We start from the raw sequence: 21,213 nt of genomic DNA, 5'->3' as shown, positions 1-21,213 counted from the left end.
TTATTATACCCCGCCTGTTTGGCTGGGTTTGGGTTTCCTCAGCCACTCTGGGCGGCTTCCACCACATATAACATTAAAAAAACTTCCCGATATAGGGCTGCCTTCAGATGTCTTCTATGTAATTCTTTATCTCATTGAGATCTGATGCGAGAGTATTCCACAGGGAGAGCATCATAATAAGAATAACAATAATTTTATTATTTATTACCGTGTTTCCCCTTTTTTAATACGTAGTCAAAAAGTAAGCCAGGGCAGCAATTTTAAGCATTTGCGAAGTATAAGACATACCCCGAAAATAAGACATGCCTGCCAACCCTGCCGAGGAGGCCTGCCACCCCACAGCCCAGAAATGTGAGCTTCTGGAATTTCTCCTCCAAGGCTTGTCACTCCGCCCGGCACTTTTGCAGTAGCTGTGCCATGGTGCCAGGGCCGAGCGCGCACTCCTCCCGCTGCTGCTGCTGTCCGGAAGAGCGACGAAGCCGAGCGAGTTCCGCCCCCCCCCCCCGACCTGCCGACCCGGCCAGAGGGCCGCATCGGGCCCTCCCCGCCGCCGCCAGCCTCTTGCCGCCCCACCCCCAGCTGCCGATCCGAGGAAGCCCCGCTGCCGCCACCAGTCCCAAAGCTGCGCTTCGGCTCGGGGGAGTGGCGGGGAAGGCAGGCTGGCAGGCGGCAAGCAGCGCCCGCTGAGCTTCGGCTCCAGGGCTGTTGTCGCCTGCCTGCTTTCCCTGAGGAAGCCCCGCTGCTGCCGCCAGTCCCCCGAGCTGCGCTTTGGTTCAGGGGACTGCCGCGCGCCTGACATCACCGGGGCCAGAATGCGCTCCCCGCGCGCCTTCTCCCGGGGAGCCTCGGTGCGGCGCTTCGCAGGCAGCCCCCGCGGGAAGCCTGCAGCTACAGCGGGGACCTGACCTGGCAGCGGAGGTGGCGGAGGCAGCCCTCCCGGGCCATTTGCATGCGCCGCAGATGGGAGCGCATTGATTCCTGCAGGTTGTGCGCGCACGCCCAGCCTGCTCTCCCCGCAGCCCAGAACTGGCAGCTGCTGCAGCGCGGAGTGTGCAGCAGCACCGGGCGGAGCACCCGAGCCAGCGGCCGGGCCTCTGCCTGGCCCGGCTGAGGAGGCCTGCCACCCCGCAGCCCAGAACTGGCGGCTGCTGCAGCACAGAGTGCTTGTAGAGCCCAGCAGAGCCACGGAAGCAGAGAGCCTGCGAGGAGGGAGGAGGAGGACTCCTCTGTGCTGCTTGGCGGTGGCACTTTAGCAGCATGGTCATGGACACCCCGGGGTAGGGGCCCTTCCTGGCAGGGTGGCTGCGGCCCCTCAGCACAAGCCGAGACCCAGGGCCGACGGGGTGCTCCCTCCCCAGCCCAGCCTGCTCCATCTGAACGTGGGGAGGGAAGGAAGGCATGGGCGTATGTGTATGTGTGTGTGCGCGCGTGCACGGTCTAGCCTGCCAAAAGTTCTGCGGGACAGTGAACCAGCCCCCCACATTAAAAGTTTGCTGACCCCTGTTCTGGACAGTGTTGCATGCTCTCCACCTGCTCTGGCTTCCCATATATTACCAAGCTAAGTTCAAGTTCTTTTGTAGATATACAAAGCCCAGAACAGCTGTAAGGTACTGTAATAAAAACAGTAATAATAATAATAAAAGACATCCCCTGAAAATAAGACACCGTGTGTTTTTTTGAGGAAAAAAAGTTATAAGACGGTGTCTTAAAAAAGGGGAAACACGGTATATATTTTATATTATTATTTGTGGTGCTTTTAGTTTGCCCTTTACTGAAGTTGCCCTGGGTGGCTGTACATAATTTTCCTACCATCACCCCTGAAATTTATATTTGCACCAATCCTTTGAGGTAGGTTAGGTTGAAAGAGAGGAGGGTGACGCATTATCATCCAGCAAGCTTCAAAGCCTAGCAGGAATTGGATCCTGGGGCCTCGGGTTATTATACTTCTCTTAATCTCGCATAGACGGGTTAACAGAGACTGAGATATTTGGGTGATGGGGAGGGGAGCTTTCTTGTCCAGTCACACCTGGAGCTGGACCCCAAAAGTCAGCCTTACCTGATGTACCAGATTCTGTGATTGGGACTTACTTTGAGTGTGTTTGTGCCACTCCCAGACCACTTTTCCAGCACTGTGCTCAGCTATGGCAGAAGTGAAGCAAGAAGCAAAGTACCCCTGAGAGCGTGCAGAGTGCATTTCTTTTGTTTTCTAACCAGCCCCAGCCATTCCATCCGGAATTTGACAATTTGACAGAAGGGCACCCTGTTCAGAGCACATAGCCTCTCCTAACAGGCTCAAAAAACCTTGGCACCTACCTTACCCTATAGAAATATAAGCTGCCGTAACAGAACGTAGACCAGAGCTTTCCAAACTTGTCATGGCGGTGACGCACTTTGTAGACATGCATCATTTTGCGACGCGGTAATTCAGTTTTGCTAGCAAACCAGTAATTCAGCTTTACCAGCAAGCTCTCTTTCCAGCCCACGCCGAAGCCGACACGATAACATGTCGCGACACACAGTTTGGAAAGCTCTGACGTAGACGGTCGTTTTTTAAGTAGTTGGAGGTGGCTTGAGAGAGATTTCGCTTCCTGTGATGTACACACACATGCAAACTTCTTTCTTCCTACTGTCACTGCTGATCAAACACGTTTTGCGGGGGGGGGGGGGTCGGATATGAAAAACTTGCCAAACCTGTTTATCACAGGTGAACATGGAAGGAGTAGGTACACCCCCCCCAAGCAGTGATCCCTCTTTCAAAATGCTTTTGACTCCTCTCAAAGAACAACAATTGCTTTCTTCAGGTTCTCCCTTCTTTATTCTTATGTGTGTGTGTGTGTGTGTGTGTGTGTGTGTGTGTAAATTTGTCACTCATCTCAGTATTTGACCATCTGGCAATATCTGAAAGCAGCATGAGAGTCGTCTTCAAATATCTGAAAGCTGTCCATCATGCAGAAGACCTTCACACCATGCTATAATACTACTTTATAGTCGTGACTTCTGTGCCAAAAAATCCTGGGAGTTTGCGTTTGTTAAGGGTGCTGAGAGCTTTTATTCCTCTATTTCCCTCCCAGGGCTACAGTTTTCTGAGTAGTTTAACAGTCAGCCTCTTTTACCAGTTAGCACTAGAAATGGTAGCTTTGGGAAGGAGAAATGGGTCTCCTCTCAGGGCCCTGAACGAGCTGCAGCTTCTTTCGGAGAAGCCATGACTGTTTAAAGTGGTATCATAGTGCTTTAAATGTATGAATGTGGCCTCTTGCTAACTGTTGTTCTGGAAGTCTAGGTGTAGAGCCCTAGGTCTGGGAATGGCGGGGAAGAAGGTTTTGGCTACAGATTAAGAGAAAGGTCCTAGTGGCAGAAGCTGTCCGACAGAGAACCAGGCTGCTTGGAGAGTCGCAGGTGGGCTCTCCTTTGCAGGGGCTGTTAAATCCCAGAGTGGCTGTCGGTCAGAGCTGTGGCACTGTAACGTCCTGCACAGAAGATCCTTTGTGGAGTTCATCTCGTGCAACCCCTTGCTCCACGAAGGATCTTCAGTAGATTTCAGGGCTTGCCATTAAGCCAAACCAACACTAGAGTTTTCATGTATTGATGACTTCATCAATACATGAAAACTGTGTTGGTTTGGCTTAATGGCAAGTCCTGGGGAGCTGACTGGGGGGAGGGCAGTTGCTACGGTATCTTGTGAACCGCTCTGTGATCTACGGATATAGGGCAGTGTACAAATTTAATCTAAATATATAAAAATGTAGAAAGGGCGAAATTGTGGGCTCCACTTTTCTCTGAAACCGCTTGACCGATTGTGTAGAAATTTGGACATAACGGTTCACGGCAATACCCGAGCGTTTGCATAACCTCGGATTGTACACATCTCATACCTAACACAGGTAAAAACGTGTTTTTACCCAAACAAAAACAGCGCCCTCCAGTGGCATAATCCTGACACCACCTCCTCCACCCCCTCCCTCCCCATGGAGACTAGGCCACACCCAACAGACCCCGCCTCCAACACGAGCCATGCTGCTCAGGGAGACCCCTCCGCCGACGGAGTGCACGCTCAGAGAGCCAGCCCACCCCAGAGACCAGGACACCCCAGACCCAGGCCGTCCCAGAGGTCCGGGAACCACTGCCACGGACCACCAGACAAGCCTCTCCACAAACACACACCCGTCCTCGAGACCCAGCCCGCTCCAGGAACCCCTGCCGCACTGCCCAGCAGTCCCCACAAAACACTCAACTACCTCCTTGGGACCCACCCCGCTCCGGGAATCACTACCCCGCCGACCACCAGACTCCGCCAAACACGCACCCGCCTCCTCAGGAACCAACCCACTCCGGGAAACCCTTCCACTCCCCGGGACCCGGTCCCCCCCAGGAGACCCTACCATCCACAGACCTACACCAACCCTCACCTATCCTAACCTCCATCAACTCTTCCATTCCAAAAAGGACCTCCCAGGTAAGAAAAAACATTTTAGACCCGCCATTATTCCCATGGCAACACGTGGCCGGGTACAGCTAGTAAATAATAATAATAATAAACACAGTTTGAGTCAAGGCTTGGCCCTCACCCCTGTTTCCGGGCTCCAGTTTGCTGTCAAACATACAGTATGCTAACAGAGAGGAGAGTTTCTTTATACCCAGGCAAAGTGGCACTTGCAGCTTTACATCACAATATTATAGAATCATAGAATCATAGAGTTGGAAGAGACCACAAGGGCCATCCAGTCCAACCCCCTGCCAAGCAGGAAACACCATCAAAGCATTCCTGACAGATGGCTGTCAAGCCTCTGCTTAAAGACCTCCAAAGAAGGAGACTCCACCACACTCCTTGGCAGCAAATTCCACTGCCGAACAGCTCTTACTGTCATGAAGTTCTTCCTAATGTTTAGGTGGAATCTTCTTTCTTGAAGTTTGAATCCATTGCTCCGTGTCCGCTTCTCTGGAGCAGCAGAAAACAACCTTTCTCCCTCCTCTATATGACATCCTTTTATATATTTGAACATGGCTATCATATCACCCCTTAACCTTCTCTTCTCCAGGCTAAACATACCCAGCTCCCTAAGCCGTTCCTCATAAGGCATCGTTTCCAGGTCTTTGACCATTTTGGTTGCCCTCTTCTGGACACGTTCCAGCTTATCAGTATCCTTCTTGAACTGTGGTGCCCAGAACTGGACACAGTACTCCAGGTGAGGTCTGACCAGAGCAGAATACAGTGGTACTATTACTTCCCTTGATCTAGATGCTATACTCCTATTGATGCAGCCCAGAATTGCATTGGCTTTTTTAGCTGCTGCATCACACTGCTGACTCATGTCAAGTTTGTGGTCTACCAAGACTCCTAGATCCTTTTCACATGTACTGCTCTCAAGCCAGGTGTCTCCCATCCTGTATTTGTGCCTTTCATTTTTTTTGCCCAAGTGTAGTACTTTACATTTCTCCTTGTTAAAATTCATCTTGTTTGCTTTGGCCCAGTTGTCTAATCTGTTAAGGTCATTCTGAAGTGTGATCCTGTCCTCTGGGGTGTTAGCCACCCCTCCCAATTTGGTGTCATCTGCAAACTTGCTCAGGATGCCCTCAAGCCCATCATCCAAGTCATTGATAAAGATGTTGAACAAGACTGGGCCCAAGACAGAACCCTGTGGCACCCCACTAGTCACTACTCTCCAGGATGAGGAGGAGCCATTGATGAGCACCCTTTGGGTTCGGTCAGTAAGCCAGTTACAAATCCACTGAATGGTAGCATTGTCTAGCCCACATTTTACCAGCTTCTTTACAAGAATATCATGGGGCACCTTGTCAAAGGCCTTGCTGAAATCAAGATAGGCTACATCCACAGCGTTCCCTTCATCTACCAGGCTTGTAATTCTGTCAAAAAATGAGATCAGATTAGTCTGACATGACTTATTTTTCAGGAACCCATGCTGACTTTTAGTGATCACAGAGTTTCTTTCTAGGTGCTCACAGACTGTTTGCTTAATGATCTGCTCTAGAATCTTTCCTGGTATTGATGTCAGGCTGACTGGGCGGTAATTGTTTGGGTCCTCTCTTTTCCCCTTTTTGAAAATAGGGACAACATTTGCCCTCCTCCAGTCTGCTGGAACTTCGCCTGTTCTCCAGGAATTTTCAAAGATTATTGCCAGTGGTTCTGAAATCACCTCTGCCAGTTCTTTTAATACTCTTGGATGTAGTTCATCTGGCCCTGGAGACTTGAATACATCTAAACTAGCCAAGTATTCTTGTACTACCTCCTTACTTATTCTGGGCTGTGTTTCCCCTGCTGAATCATCTGCTCCATATTCTTCAGGTCGGGCGTTGTTTTCTTTCTTGGAGAAGACTGAGGCAAAGAAGGCATTGAGGAGTTCTGCCCTTTCTCTGTCCCCTGTTTGCATTTCACCATCTTCTCCTCTGAGTGACCCCACTGTTTCCTTGTTTTTCCTTTTGCTACGGACATACCCATAAAAGCCCTTTTTGTTGCTTTTAACCTCTCTAGCGAGCCTGAGTTCATTCTGTGCTTTAGCTTTTCTGACTTTGTCTCTACACGTGCTGGCTATATGTTTGAATTCCTCTCTGGAGATTTCCCCCCTTTTCCATTTTTTTGTACATATCCCTTTTAAATCTTAACTCAGTCAAAAGTTCTTTAGATAGCCAGCCTGGCTTCTTTAGGCACCTTCCATGTTTCCGTCTCATTGGTATTGCCTGAAGTTATGCTTTTAATATCTCCCTTTTAACAAACTCCCAACCATCATGAACTCCCTTCCCTTTTAGTATTACTGTCCATGGGATTTCACCCAGCGTTTCCCTAAGTTTTCTGAAGTCGGCTTTCTTAAAGTCTAGAATTTGGACCTTAGTATGCTTGGTTGCTCCTTTCCGCTGGATAATAAACTCCAGAAGAGCATGGTCACTCCCACCTAATGATCCTGCCACTTCTACCCCACTAACCAAGTCATCACTATTGGTTAGGACCAGATCTAAAATGGCTGATCCTCTTGTTGCTTCTCCCACTTTCTGGACAATGAAGTTGTCTGCAAGGCCAGTGAGGAATCTGTTCGACCTTATGCTCTTGGCTGAGTTTGACATCCAACAAATATCAGGATAGTTGAAATCCCCCATTACTACTATCTCACTTCCTTTGGAATGCTTGGCCATCTGTTCCAGGAAGGCATCATCTGTGTCCTCAGTTTGGCTTGGGGATCTATAGTAAACTCCCACAATGAGATCACTGTTGTTTTTCTCTCCCTTAATTTTGACCCAGATACTCTCAATTTGGCTTTGAAGTTTTAAATCCTGGATCTCTTCACAGGTATACATATCCCTAACATATAAAGCTACTCCTCCTCCTTTCCTGTTTGGTCTATTTCTCTTAAATAGATTGTATCCCTCTATTACTACATTCCAGTCATGAGACTCATCCCACCAGGCTTCAGTGATGCCTATTATGTCATATTTAGTTTGCTGTACCAAGAGCTCAAGTTCATCTTGTTTATTTCCCATGCTCTGTGCATTAGTATACAGACATTGAAGACCGTTGATCATTCCCCCATGTCTCTTATTTAAGGATATTTTCGTCCCACCACTAGGTCTGCATGCTGCTTGCTCCATTTGGTCCTTGACATTTGGATGATCATCTTCAGCATTTGATAGACTCCTACCTTCAGGACCACTGTCTCCCTCCCCCACATAAGTCAGTTTAAAGCCCTCCTGATGAGGTTTTTGAGTTTTGTGGCAAAAACATTCCTCCCAACTTTTGTGAGGTGCAGTCCATCACTTGCCAGAAGTCCATCTTCAAGAAACTGCAGACCGTGATCTAGGAATCCAAACCGTTCCTGTTTGCACCATTTGCGAAGCCAGTTGTTCACTTCCCCTATTTTTCCCTCTCTCCCTGGGCCATGTCGTTCAACTGGGAGGACAGAAGAGATGACAATTTGTGCATCTAATTGCTTCAACTTCCTGCCCAGAGCCTCATAATCATTTTTGATCTTCTGTAAGCTATGGCTTGCAGTGTCATTGGTTCCCACATGCACCAAAAGGAAGGGGTATTTGTCGGTGGGTTTTATGATTCCTTGCAGCCGTTCTGTTACATCTTTGATCTTGGCCCCAGGTAGACAGCACACCTCTCGAGACATCTTGTCAGGCCCACAGATCACTGCTTCTGTACCCCTCAGTAGGGAATCCCCTATCACCACTACACGCCTCTTCATAGGCTTGGTTGGGATTCTTCCATGTGCTGTCCCTTCCAAGGTTACCTGCATATTCCCGGAGGACTGACTTTGCTGCTCGTCTTCATATTCCTCATCAACTGTGATGAGGGAGAGATCCTCAGGTGGAGTCTGTTCCTCGTCTTCCATGAGCACTTCAAAACGGTTGTGTAATTCTAAGCACTCAAAGCGATCCCTGGGCCTTCTACTTCTATGAGTCACGTTCCTCCATACATCTGGCTGCTGTGTTGGGGAACTGACCTCCTCCTCAGGGAGATCCCCTGTCTCCTCCTTGGTGCAGACAGTGTGCTCTGCTGCATCCAAGAAAAGCTCCAGCTCCTTAATTCTCTGGAGCGTAGATACACGCCCCTGAAGCTGCTGCACCTTCTCTTCCAGAAGGGCAACCTTGTTTTCTAGTAGGGCAACCAACTTGCAATTGTTGCACGTGTAGCTACCCACATCCTTTGGCAAGAAAACAAACATTGCACAGGAATTGCAGGTGACAACGGTTGTTCCCTCCACCTCCATCTTGAAAACCTTGAAGTCAAGGGGGAAAGAAGAAGAGGCCTAGGTCCACCCTAACAAACGTGTCAGACTTGCTGCCCTAGATCAAGAAGATGGGTCAAACTGCGCGCGCCGCTAGGCGCGCGCCGCTGCACTCCAAGCTCTGACTAGCTCCGCCCACAGCTAATCACCTGAACTTCCTGACTCACACTTCTAGGTGAAAGGTCACAGCCAGAAACAAACAAGGTCACAGCCAGAAACAAACACCCACACAAGCCTGAACAGTCACCCAAATCCAAGAGGCAGCAGCCCTAGAAAACCAGCACAAGCACACAAACAAGTAAGAAAACAGATAAGCACACAAACTTACTCACACACAGCCCCAAAAGACAAAGCCACAAAACCTACAGAGTGTCTCCCAAGCTCAGCTCACCTTCTGCTCCTTCCTCAGTCGCTGCACTCCAAGCTCTGACTAGCTCCGCCCACAGCTAATCACCTGAACTTCCTGACTCACACTTCTAGGTGAAAGGTCACAGCCAGAAACAAACAAGGTCACAGCCAGAAACAAACACCCACACAAGCCTGAACAGTCACCCAAATCCAAGAGGCAGCAGCCCTAGAAAACCAGCACAAGCACACAAACAAGTAAGAAAACAGATAAGCACACAAACTTACTCACACACAGCCCCAAAAGACAAAGCCACAAAACCTACAGAGTGTCTCCCAAGCTCAGCTCACCTTCTGCTCCTTCCTCAGTCGCTGCACTCCAAGCTCTGACTAGCTCCGCCCACAGCTAATCACCTGAACTTCCTGACTCACACTTCTAGGTGAAAGGTCACAGCCAGAAACAAACAAGGTCACAGCCAGAAACAAACACCCACACAAGCCTGAACAGTCACCCAAATCCAAGAGGCAGCAGCCCTAGAAAACCAGCACAAGCACACAAACAAGTAAGAAAACAGATAAGCACACAAACTTACTCACACACAGCCCCAAAAGACAAAGCCACAAAACCTACAGAGTGTCTCCCAAGCTCAGCTCACCTTCTGCTCCTTCCTCAGTCGCTGCACTCCAAGCTCTGACTAGCTCCGCCCACAGCTAATCACCTGAACTTCCTGACTCACACTTCTAGGTGAAAGGTCACAGCCAGAAACAAACAAGGTCACAGCCAGAAACAAACACCCACACAAGCCTGAACAGTCACCCAAATCCAAGAGGCAGCAGCCCTAGAAAACCAGCACAAGCACACAAACAAGTAAGAAAACAGATAAGCACACAAACTTACTCACACACAGCCCCAAAAGACAAAGCCACAAAACCTACAGAGTGTCTCCCAAGCTCAGCTCACCTTCTGCTCCTTCCTCAGTCGCGGCACTCCAAGCTCATAGGGGTTGGATGGCAATGCTTCAAACCCCGTTCTTTATTCTCGTTACAGGAATTCCAACCCCCTTCAGTGCATTCCCAGGGTGTCTTACCGTAAATGCAATTAAAGAGTTAGAGAAGCACCACCATTTAACGCAGCAGCTGAAAAGCAAAGCCAGGAGATAAAATTATTCTTAAAAGCTGCGGTTGTTGTTTGTAAATGCACATCTTTGCCCCATGCAGAAGCCAAACCAGAGTCAGCGCCACCCACACCTCCTTAAGGAGAGCATTTCACAATTGGGGCACCACCACAGAGAAGGCCCTTTCCCCGGTCACCACCCAATGCGCTTCTGATGGCAGAGAACAGCCGCCAACGAGACCTAAAAGCAGGGATGGGGAGCTTGCGAAAAAGAGGTCGGAATAGGCCGATAGATATGCAGACTGTCCCTGGATCAAGTGACTTTTCTTCTCAGAGTTCTTAAGCTAGCTCAAAGTTGTCAGCTGAACTAGCCAGATGTTTAATCAGTCACAGTGAGTCCATGAAAAAGAAGACTCTAGTTGCCCTAAAATGGCAACTAGACATTCTGTTTTGGCGACTGCAATCTCGGTTTAAGGCATGCATCCCCAAACTTTGGCCCTCCATTTTGGACTACAGTTCCCATCTTCCCCAACCACTGGTCCTGTTGGCTAGGGATCATGGGAGTTGTAGGCCAAAACATCTGGAGGGCCGCAGTTTGGGGATGCCTGGTTTAAGGAGTCATTTGGCACTTGGCTTATATACCTGAGTTTCTAACACGGCGAGTCTTGGCTTTCCTGCACACTCCTTTGAGGAATCTGCGTGGGGATTCTCAAGTGTCAACTTTTGAATTGGTAGCGGCAGCTGGTGTGCCTTTAAAGATCTTACCACTCCTTTTGTGGCGCTGGCACAGTTGTTCTGCACGCACACACCCCACCAAGGTGAGAATCTCAGTTCTGCCTCTTCTCTCTCCTGTCCTAGAATTGTGAGCCAGAACTCCCAGACAGTTGGGGAGGCCACGGAGTTGTGAAATCACGAGCAGAAAACCCCAGCATGCCAATTGTGCAATAATCACCATGGGAACTCTTTCGTATGTAAAGCAGCAGTCCTTGGCAGTATAGAATCACAAGTAGGGACCCCGAGGTTGCTTATGTGCATGTGATTGAATGTCCGTGTGAGAGGCAAGATGGTTTCTGTGTAACATACATCCTTATGTTCCAAGTCTTTGCTCCGCTGTTGCAGACCATCCAGCTAAGGCAGGCATACGCAACCTTGGCTCTCCAGATGTTTTGGAACTACAACTCCCATGATCCCTAGCTAACAGGGCCAGTGGTCAGGGATCATGGGAGTTGTAGTTCCAAAACATCTGGAGAGACAAGGTTGCCTATCCCTGAGCTAAGGCATAACTGTTTCTCTGTGTGTGTACTAGCTGAGGAGGGAAGGGCAATTCACTCTGGAGCTGCCCCAAGAACTCCCCCTGTATTATACTTACTAGTAATATTATTTGTTCAAGGTTGTTTTCCATCTGAGTCTTATTCTGTGTAGACCTAGCGGGAGGTTGTGGACTCTGCTTCCTTGGAGGTTTTTAAGCAGAGGTTGGATGGCCATCTCTCATGGATGCTATAGCTGAGATTCCTGCATTGCAGGGGGTTGGGCTAGATGACCCTTGGGAATCATTCCACGCTATGATTCCATGATTCTATGATCCAATGCAATCTATAGCCATAACCATAACTAGCTTAGGACCATTGATTCCTGTGGGTCTACCCTGATGAAAACGTACTTGTTGACGACAACCCTAGATATATTTATTTATTACCTGCCCTTCACCATGATGTTCCAGTGTATTAAAATCAGTTAACACTTTAGAGCACTATAGTACCGCTTGAAACAGTTATGGCTTCCTAATAATAATAATAATAATAATTATTATTATTATTATTATTATTATTATTATTATTATACCCTGCCCATCTGACTGGGTTGCTTCCAACTTATATAAAAACATAATAAGATATTAGAAACTTCCATTCACAGGGCTCCCTGTATACCGTATACCGTATATTCCGGCGTATAAGACGACTGGGCCTATAAGACGACCCCCAACTTTTCCAGTCAAAATATAGAGTTTGGGATATACTTGCCGTATAAGAAATACGACCCGGCGTATAAGACGACCCCTGACTTTTGAGAAGATTTTCCTGGGTTAAAAAGTAGTCTTATACGCAGGAATATACAATAGTTACTTATCTCTTTGGCTGGGGGGGGGGGCGTTCACATAACTCCATACCCTCCAACGATTCTCCAATGAAAATAGGGACATCCTAAGGAAAAGCGGGACATTCTGGGGTAAAATCAGAAACCAGGACAGCTTCTGTAAATCCGGGACTGTCCCTGGAAAATAGGGGCAGGTCTGAAGTGTGGGTGCTGCCACGCTAAAAGATGGATTGCTTACAAATGTGGAGTGAGTGTTACGTGGCACCTGAATGGGTGCCAGTTCCACAGATCAAAGTGATTTGGGTGGGTATGTAGGGAGAAGAGGCGACTTGTTAAGTTTTGTGTGTTTGTGTGACGGTGCTGGTAAGCAGACCTCCCTCCCGGGATCTCGTAAGAAGGCTGTGGATGTTGGTGGAGGGTGTGGCGTTGTTTTACAGAGGGCTTTCCTTGCGTAGGGTGTTCTTTCAAGGCAGAGGAGGGAGGGAGGGAGGGCTAGAGAGAGTTGTTCGCCAGCCTCTCTTAAACAATGGCCCAGTGGTTGCGGCAGATATCTGGTCCCTTCACTTCCTCCCCAGTGGCTTCCTGCCTGCTCTCGCTCAGGCTTCCTCTCTGTCCCAGCCGACCGGGGAAGGGGAAAACGTCTAGGTCTCAGAGCAACAGCAGCAGTTGGGGGCAGGGAGGGTGCCTTCTTGGGGTACTTCTGTCGGGGGAGCCCCTTCCCTACAGCCCAACGGAACAATGGACCGATTCTCCTGCCAGCGCCACACACAATGGGGCGCTCAGTGACGCAGCGTCCCAGGGAAATGCTTGAGTCGCCTACAGGTCATGGGGCCAAAGCCCAGCCAGAACGGCGGGGCCGGGATTGCCTCTAAGCCAGGGCTGCAGAAAGGGCTTGAGGGCCAGGGCTGAGAGGTATCAATGCTCCCAACTGGTACTAAAGGAACGTGGGAGGAAGTATTTTTGGGTGTCTCAGAGGGAGACACCCATACCCATTTCCCAGGATCTGGGAGGTACAAAATGGTAACAGCAGTGCAGAGTGCAGTCTTGGGTAACCGTATCCTGTGCTCACACAGCTGGATTAAGGAGACAGGCTTTCTTCTGTTTATCGGGTGGTGGTGTTTGTATTTATAATGCTCTGCAGCATCCGTCAGTCATGAGAGTGATAGACACTAATCCACTTACGCGTTAGGTAAGGCAGATAGATTGCAATTCCAAATATGTCAGATCAGAAAGGTATGGCAAGGCAGCTCTGTTTCAAGTAGCATTAGGGATTATTCGGTTTAAAAGGTAAAGGGACCCCTGACCAATAGGTCCAGTCGTGACCGACTCTGGGGTTGCGGTGCTCATCTCGCGTTATTGGCCGATGAAGCCGGCGTACAGCTTCCAGGTCATGTGGCCAGCATGACAAAGCCGCTTCTGGCAAACCAGAGCAGCACACGGAAACACCGTTTACCTTCCCGCTGTAGCGGTACCTATTTATCCATAGCTGCCAAGTTTTCCCTTTTCTCGCGAGGAAGCCTATTCAGCATGAGGGAATTTCCCTTTAAAAAAGGGAGAACTTGGCAGCTATGTATTTATCTACTTGCACTTTGACGTGTTTTCGAACTGTTAGGTTGGCAGGAGCAAGGACCGAGCAATGGGAGCTCACCCCGTCGCGGGGATTCGAACCGCCGACCTTCTGATCGGGAAGCCCTAGGCCAGGCATCCCCAAACTGCGGCCCTCCAGATGTTTTGGCCTACATCTCCCATGATCCCTAGCTAACAGGACCAGTGGTCAGGGATGATGGGAATTGTAGACCAAAACATCTGGAAGGCCGAATTTTGGGGATGCCTGCTCTAGGCTCTGTGGTTTAACCCACAGCACCACCCACATCCCTTTATTTGGTTTACTCATAACCAAAAATACAGTCGTACCTCAGAAGTCAAACGCCTTGCAAGGCGAACGTTTTGGCTCCCGAACTCTGCAAACCCGGAAGTGATTGTTCCGGTTTGCGAACGTTCTTTGGAAGCCGAACGTCCGTTGTGGCTTCCGATTGGCTGCAGGAGCTTCTTGCAGCCAATCGGAAGCTGTGCCTTGGTTCCCCAATGTTTTGGAAGTCGAATGGACTTCCAGAACGGATTCCGTTCAACTTCCGAGGTACGGCTGTAGTGAAATGGACCTAAGTCTAGGTGGACGTGTACAAAGGGCTTTTGCCTGTCTGTATCTGCAAGGAGGAGGGAAGGAAGAGTGTGACAGCTCAGGGCATAAGAGCCAACTCCTAGGGGCCAACGTCCCTCCCCTCCACACACAAATAAAGAATTTGAGGGGGCCAAGTCCCTCAAAGTTGATGGGCATTGCTATTCAAATGGTGTGGGTGAGCCCCAACATGTGATGCAGGGCTGGGCTTACCTCCCCCCACAAATGTTTCATTCAAGTTGGCACCCCTGGCTCAGTGGATATCTGCTCAGGAAGGATATCTGCTTGGCAGGCAGAAAGTCGCCATTTCAATGGCGTCTCCAGTTAGGGTTTTTGAGAGCATCCTTTGAGCACTGGACGTTTTCTTAATCTCTGTCTGGCAGCCGCTCAGAACAGGCAACAGCTTTCTAACAGGCAAGCTGCAGATTGTTAAATGCACGATCACATTTAATGTACCGCACCTGCTTAATTGCGCTCTATGTGGGGCTACCTTTGAAGGTGACCCGGAAACTGCAATTAATCCAGAATGTGGCAGCTAGACTGGTGACTGGGAGCGGCCGCCGAGACCACATAACACTGGTCCTAAGAGATCTACATTGGCTCCCAGTACGTTTCCGAGCACAATTCAGTGTTGGTGCTGATCTTTAAAGCCCTAAACGGCCTCAGTCCTATATACCTGAAGGAGCGTCTCCACCCCCATTGCTCAGCCCGGACACTGAGATCCAGCGCCGAGGGCCTTCTGGCGGTTCCCTCACTGCGAAAAGCAAAGCTACAGGGAACCAGGCAGAGGGCCTTCTCGGTAGTGGCACCCGCCCTGTGGAACGCCCTCCCATCGGAGGTCAAGGAGATAAACAACTACCTGACATTCAGAAAACACCTAAAAGCAGCCCTGTTCGGGGAATAATCTGTGATATTTTAATGTATTTTGGTATTTGTTGGAAGCCGCCCAGAGTGGCGGGAGAAACCCAGCCAGATGGACGGGGTATAAATAAATAATAATAACAATAATTTAAAAAGGTGGGGGTCAGGAAGCCGACTCGGAACCACAACACAAAGGGAACGGGGTTAAACCTCCTCTCTTGCCATGGTGAATACATACACATGGAAGTTGCTGGTGTAGATGCTTCCCTCCTGGCCAAAGAACAGCAGTCGGTGCGGTGATATTTATCAGAGGCCAGGCACAGAAGAAGGAAAAGGTTCAACAACCCTCTCCCTACCGCATGCCACTGTCTAGATCCCTGACCAACATCCCCCCCACCGTCCCCCCCAAATGCCTGCTCTTAATGAAATGAAACAAACCTGCCCACGCTTAGTGTTCCTAAGATTTGTCGTCTCCTATTCCGTGTGTGCCCCATTATATATTTAACATTGCCCCCAAACTGTTCTGGGGAAACATCCTAAGAAGTAAGAGCTGTCTGGAGGCAGAACAGGCAGCCTCGGGAGGTGGTGGGCTCTCCTTCCAGGGCCGGCTCATCATAGACCCCCGGTGGCGCAGGGCACCATGGCGCCGGCCCGCCAGGAGGGCGCCGCGAGCTGCGCCCACCCGCCGGTCCGCTGCGCAGCTGCGCGCGGCGCCCACCTGCCCACCGCGCTGGGAAACGGGGCGGGAGCGCGCCAGAGAGATCGCGCTGTGTCTGCCTGTCCACCCGTCGCGCAGCAGCACCGCGCCCACCCGCCCACCGCGTTGGGAAATGGGGCGGAAGGGCACCGGAGAGATCCGGCGCACCATGGCGACAGGGGCGCTTAAGACGGCGCTGTCTCCTTCACTGAAGGTGCTTAACTAGAGACTGTCAGGGATGCTGTCACTGGAAGATTCTTGCCCTGGGAAAGGGGTTGGGCTAGATGACCACTAGGATCCCTTCCAGCTCTAGGATTCCACTTCCCCTCATTTGTTGGGGGAACTTAGAGAAGAGCATTGATGACTAAAAACATCTAGATGCTCCTTCTGGCTCCTGGATCTCAAGTTGTATAGGTCTTTAGGGGCAATCACTACCATCTCAAATAGAGGTGTTTTTTTTTTAAAAAAAGGACCAGGAATTACAGTACATGTGCTTTTTAGGACGCGGGTGGCGCTGTGGGTTAAACCACAGAGCCTAGGGCTTGCCGATCAGAAGGTTGGCGGTTTGAATCCCCGCGACGGGGTGAGCTCCTCTTGCTCGGTGCCAGCTCCTGCCAACCTAGCAGTTCAAAAGCACATCAAAGTGCAAGTAGATAAATAGGTACCGCTACAGCGGGAAGGTAAACGGTGTTTCCGTGCGCTGCTCTGGTTCTCCAGAAGCGGCTTTGTCATGCTGGCCATATGACCTGGAAGCTGTACGCCATCTCCCTCGGCCAATAACGCGAGATAAGCGCTGCAACCCCAGAGTCGGTCACGACTGGACCTAATGGTCAGGGGTCCCTTTACCTTTACATGTGCTTTTTACAGCTTTGGCCTGTTGCATTCCTGACAGACAGGCATTAGTTTCTGATGACTGGTCCCAGGGCGCTAGTGTTGACCTTGGAGCATCAAACAGGTAGAGGCCTTAAATATGAGGACTAGCAACTTGAAAATAATGCCCAAAGCCATTGGAATCCAGCAGGAAATTGAAAACACACTTGCAGCGGCAGGAGAGAAGTATGAGTTCAATCCGGACAATCCACCCCGTACTGAGCAAAATTATTTCATCTCCCTACTTTGAAGAGTAGTGATTGGGGGGGGGGGTGTGTGCCAGCTTTTTGGACCATTGGGGCGCGGAGCCAGGACTCCTGGGTTCTTTTGCCTGTGAAGTTCTGAGTTGGGTTTAGTAGGTTAGCGCAGAGGAGCGTGACTGCTTCTGCCTCGCCCTGGCGCAGTTTCCATGCTCTGTGTGTGTGCCAAGTGCATGGAGGAAGCTTGGCAGCGTGGGCAGAAGCTGCCAGCACAGGAAGCTCCTTTTGTGCCAGGGAGGTGCTGACAAGGGTTCCTTCCCAGGGACCGATTGCCACATAGTGCAGCAATAAGAATTTCAGGACAGCTCTGCCGGATCAGGCCTATCTTGCCCGGCATCCTGTTCTCACTGCGGCCAACCAGATGTCTGTGGGAAGTTCACAAGCAGGAACCCAAGTGCAGCAGCCGTGATCCCCAGCAACCAGTGTTTGGAGGCATATAGTGCCCACAATAGCATGTGTAACATATCGCCATTGTGGCTAGTAGCCAAATCATAACCCCGTAGCCACCAAAAGGGCAGTACTGTACTCCAGAATGGCAACATAAGCTGGCAGAATATACGCAGCTTTGCAGACTTAACAAGGAGAACAAGACAACAAGGAGAACATACATTTAAAGAAGATTGGAAAACGTTTATTGAATATATTGGAAATAACTGTGTACAGCTGAAAGTGCTGGAAGCATTAAGATAAATTAAACAGTGTAAATAGGTTTTGGTGGATGCAATAATGGAATACGGAATGTTTTTGTTTTTGTAAGATATGCAGGGATTTGTGATGTGCAACATGAACCATGGAAAGAAGAATGGAAGTCATTAATATTTTAAGGATGTTTAAAGGCGTATTTAAAATTGTAAAACAGAAAATTATTTATATATATATATATATATATATATATATATATATATATATATACACACACACACACACACACACACACATACACTGTATATATACTTTATATATACTGTGTGTATGTATATATATATATATATATATATATATATATATATATACACTGTATATATGTATGTATGTACCGTATGTGCGCGCGCGCACACACACACACACACACACTTTATATTCCTGCGTATAAGACTACCTTTTAACCCAGGAAAATCTTCTCAAAAGTCGGGGGTCATCTTATACGCTGGGTCGTATTTCCTATACAGCGAGTATATCCCAAACTCTATATTTTAACTGGAAAAGTTGGGGGTCATATTATACGCCCAGTCGGCTTATACGCCGGAATATACAGTGTGTGTATACACACACACACACACACACAAAATAATAATAATAATAATAATAATAATAATAATAAACAAAACAAAATGGCAGTACTCCAGAGGGCTGTCACAAAAGGCTGTCAGCCTTTGTAATTTAAGTTCCCTTTAAGCCAGGCACCCCCAAACTTCGGCCCTCCAGATGTTTTGGACTACAATCCCCATCTTCCCCGACCACTGGTTCTGTTAGCTAGGGATCATGGGAGTTGTAGGCCAAAACATCTGGAGGGCCACAATTTGGGGATGCCTGTTTTAAGCTGTTGCTGTTTGTTTGTTTGTTTGTTTGTATCCCACCCATCTGACTGGGTTGTCCCAGCCATTCTGGGCTGCTTCCAGCATATACAAAAACACAATAAAACATTAAACATTAAAAACTTCCCTACAAAGGTTGTGTGATCCAGTATGCTGAAGTCCATTAAGCACCTTTAACTTGTTATTTACCCCTCCCCCAATATTTATTAAGATAATGTGCTAAAACCCAAATAGCCTTAAAAAATAAAAGTGTACCCTTAACTTTCCATCCCACCAATGTTGGGTCCATGTCCTATCTCAGCATTAAGACAAATTCCTATGGCCTAAGACATGGGAGACCAGGGTTTAACACAGCCATGAAGCTCAGCAGGTGACTTTGGGCCAGTCACTATCACCCGTCCTGGCCCGCCTCATAGGGTTGTTGTGAGAGTATAAGCTTGAGAGGGGAAGAAGTCCATATGTCACCTTGAGTTCTTTGGAGAGAAAAAGGTGGCGCCACACAAAATTATTATCATGATGGGGCAATGGTAGATGTCCGTGTTAACTGGAGAAAAAGTATTTCATTATGCTTGTGACAAAGGCACTCTGAGCATATGAAGGGTGTCTTATACTCACTCCTGATTAACCCCTCAGGTGTACATGGGGAATTTTAAGGAAAGGCTTCCAGGTTATGAGCAACGAGGGCCAGGGAAGTTTTGGCCCGGTTAGGCCTCTCTGATGTGTCTTCCTGGATGGAGGCCTCCAACCTCCTTCACTGGCTTCCCTCAGAATCCCATGTCTGTTTCTTTTCTCCCCTCAGTCCTGCTGGCGGAATATGCGGATGATGGAGATGTGAGTGGGAAGACGCTGAAGATCACCGATTTTGGGCTGGCCCGCGAGTGGCACAAGACGACCAAAATGAGCGCGGCGGGCACCTACGCCTGGATGGCACCGGAGGTCATCAAAAGCTCCACCTTCTCCCGGGGCAGCGATGTCTGGAGGTGAGAGGGTGGGGTGGGCCCCGTCTAAGGTTGGGTCTTGGCCTTGGAGCCCAAATGTGCAGGGAAAAGCAAGGACCCGTTTTGTCCTGGTACACCTCCCTTGCCAAAGCAGAACACCCTGTTTTGAAAACCGTGTCAGAGTCCCAGTTTACTAACACGCTCTTCACATTCTCGCTCAAAGTGTTAAAATTCCAAGGGTCCATGGAAGTCCACGGCAGGTAAAGGAAGCAAAATTCTGCATGTGTGTAAGAAAAGAGTCTCCCCTCTTACACACACACACACACACACACCTTTCAGGCGTGGTTTGGAGCTTCGAAAGGGAAGCAGCTCAGACTGAGGGTTCGTCTGGGAGCTGGAGGTTCCAGCCCTTTCTGGCTCTCAGCCAGGTCCTGATCCAGGCAGGTGCTGACATGCACTTCCCCCTCCTCACATGCAGCTAGCCAGGCACTTTGACAGCAACTCTGAAGCTGCTGACTGCCTTGCCATCTCCCGTGGCCCTGAGGGAGACTGGAGGGTCTGAGAGTCAGCCAGTTGGTGCGGGGATCCCTATCAGGTCCTCACGGTAATTGGTAATGTGGATATCTGCTGTGGGGCCGGATCTGCTCCCCTTGTTCCTCCGCCAAGAACACTCCAGGTCCAGGTTTGGGCAACGCTGAAGCCAGGCAGTGTACGTTTGTGTAAGATAGAGGCAGGCAGAAACAGGCCTCCTTCGCACCATACATTTAAAGCGCTCTGATGCCACTTTTAAATAGTTTTGTTTTCCCCCCCCAAAGAATCCTGGGAAAGTGGGAAGGGTGGCGAGCGTTGTTAGGAGACCTCTGTTCCAGAGCTACACTTCTCATAGCGGTTTACCAATCAATTCCTCTTCGTGGGGAACTCTGGGAAACTGTAGCTCAAGGAAGGGGATAGGGGCCTCCGAACAACTCTCAGCTCCCAGGATTCTTCGAGAAAAGCCAAGACTGTTTAAACTGGTATCCCAGTGCTTTAAATGTATGTTGTGAATGTGACCACAGGGGGCATACACAGGACAGGACATTGGGTAACAAGTGACTGAAACCATTTTTCATTGCCCATCATGGGTGTGGTGCAAAAAACCCCTTGTGAGCTTGCAGCTCGAAGTCTCGATCGCAAGCATCCGTCTCAAGTAAGCGTAAAGAGATGGGCTTCACTTTCCAGGTACATGTTTGCTTGCCGTTTAGCCCTGCTAATTAACTGAGGGGAAAGACCCCCGGGTGGCTTACAAATATCAATAACTAGCTGTACCCGACCACGCGTTGGCTGTGGCTTAGTCAGGGTCCCAGTTTCCCAGGAGAGGCTCATGACACCCCTCTCTCTGTTGCCCCCGGCGCGTGACATCATCTTCCCCCCATGTTACGTCACCCTCCACCCCGACCCCTCTCTCCCCCTCGCATATTGTATGCACATTTTGGGGAGGGCCTGGGCGGTTCCCCCGGCGGATCCCGGTGGGCGAGGGGGCAGGTGGTCCAGGTGCAGTCTCTTATCGAAGGTGGACATGTCGAGGGCGGGGGGGGGGAGAGGAGAG

At 49.5% G+C, this 21,213-nt stretch overlaps 1 protein-coding gene across 1 annotated transcript in view; it reads left to right on the top strand.

Annotated features, from left to right (window-relative positions):
• Positions 1 to 21,213, top strand: part of MAP3K11 (mitogen-activated protein kinase kinase kinase 11) — a 43,244-nt gene that overhangs the window by 8,302 nt on the left and 13,729 nt on the right. Inside the window, exon 2 of the mRNA XM_035099353.3 lies at positions 19,490 to 19,670. Coding sequence (XP_034955244.3) covers positions 19,490 to 19,670 — 181 coding nt within the window. The remainder of the gene's footprint in view (positions 1 to 19,489; positions 19,671 to 21,213) is intronic.

Source organism: Zootoca vivipara, chromosome 16, assembly GCF_965207765.1.
Source record: "Zootoca vivipara chromosome 16, rZooViv2.hap1.1, whole genome shotgun sequence".
Taxonomy (NCBI): domain Eukaryota; kingdom Metazoa; phylum Chordata; class Lepidosauria; order Squamata; family Lacertidae; genus Zootoca; species Zootoca vivipara.
This window is presented reverse-complemented; position numbering and strand designations above follow the sequence as displayed.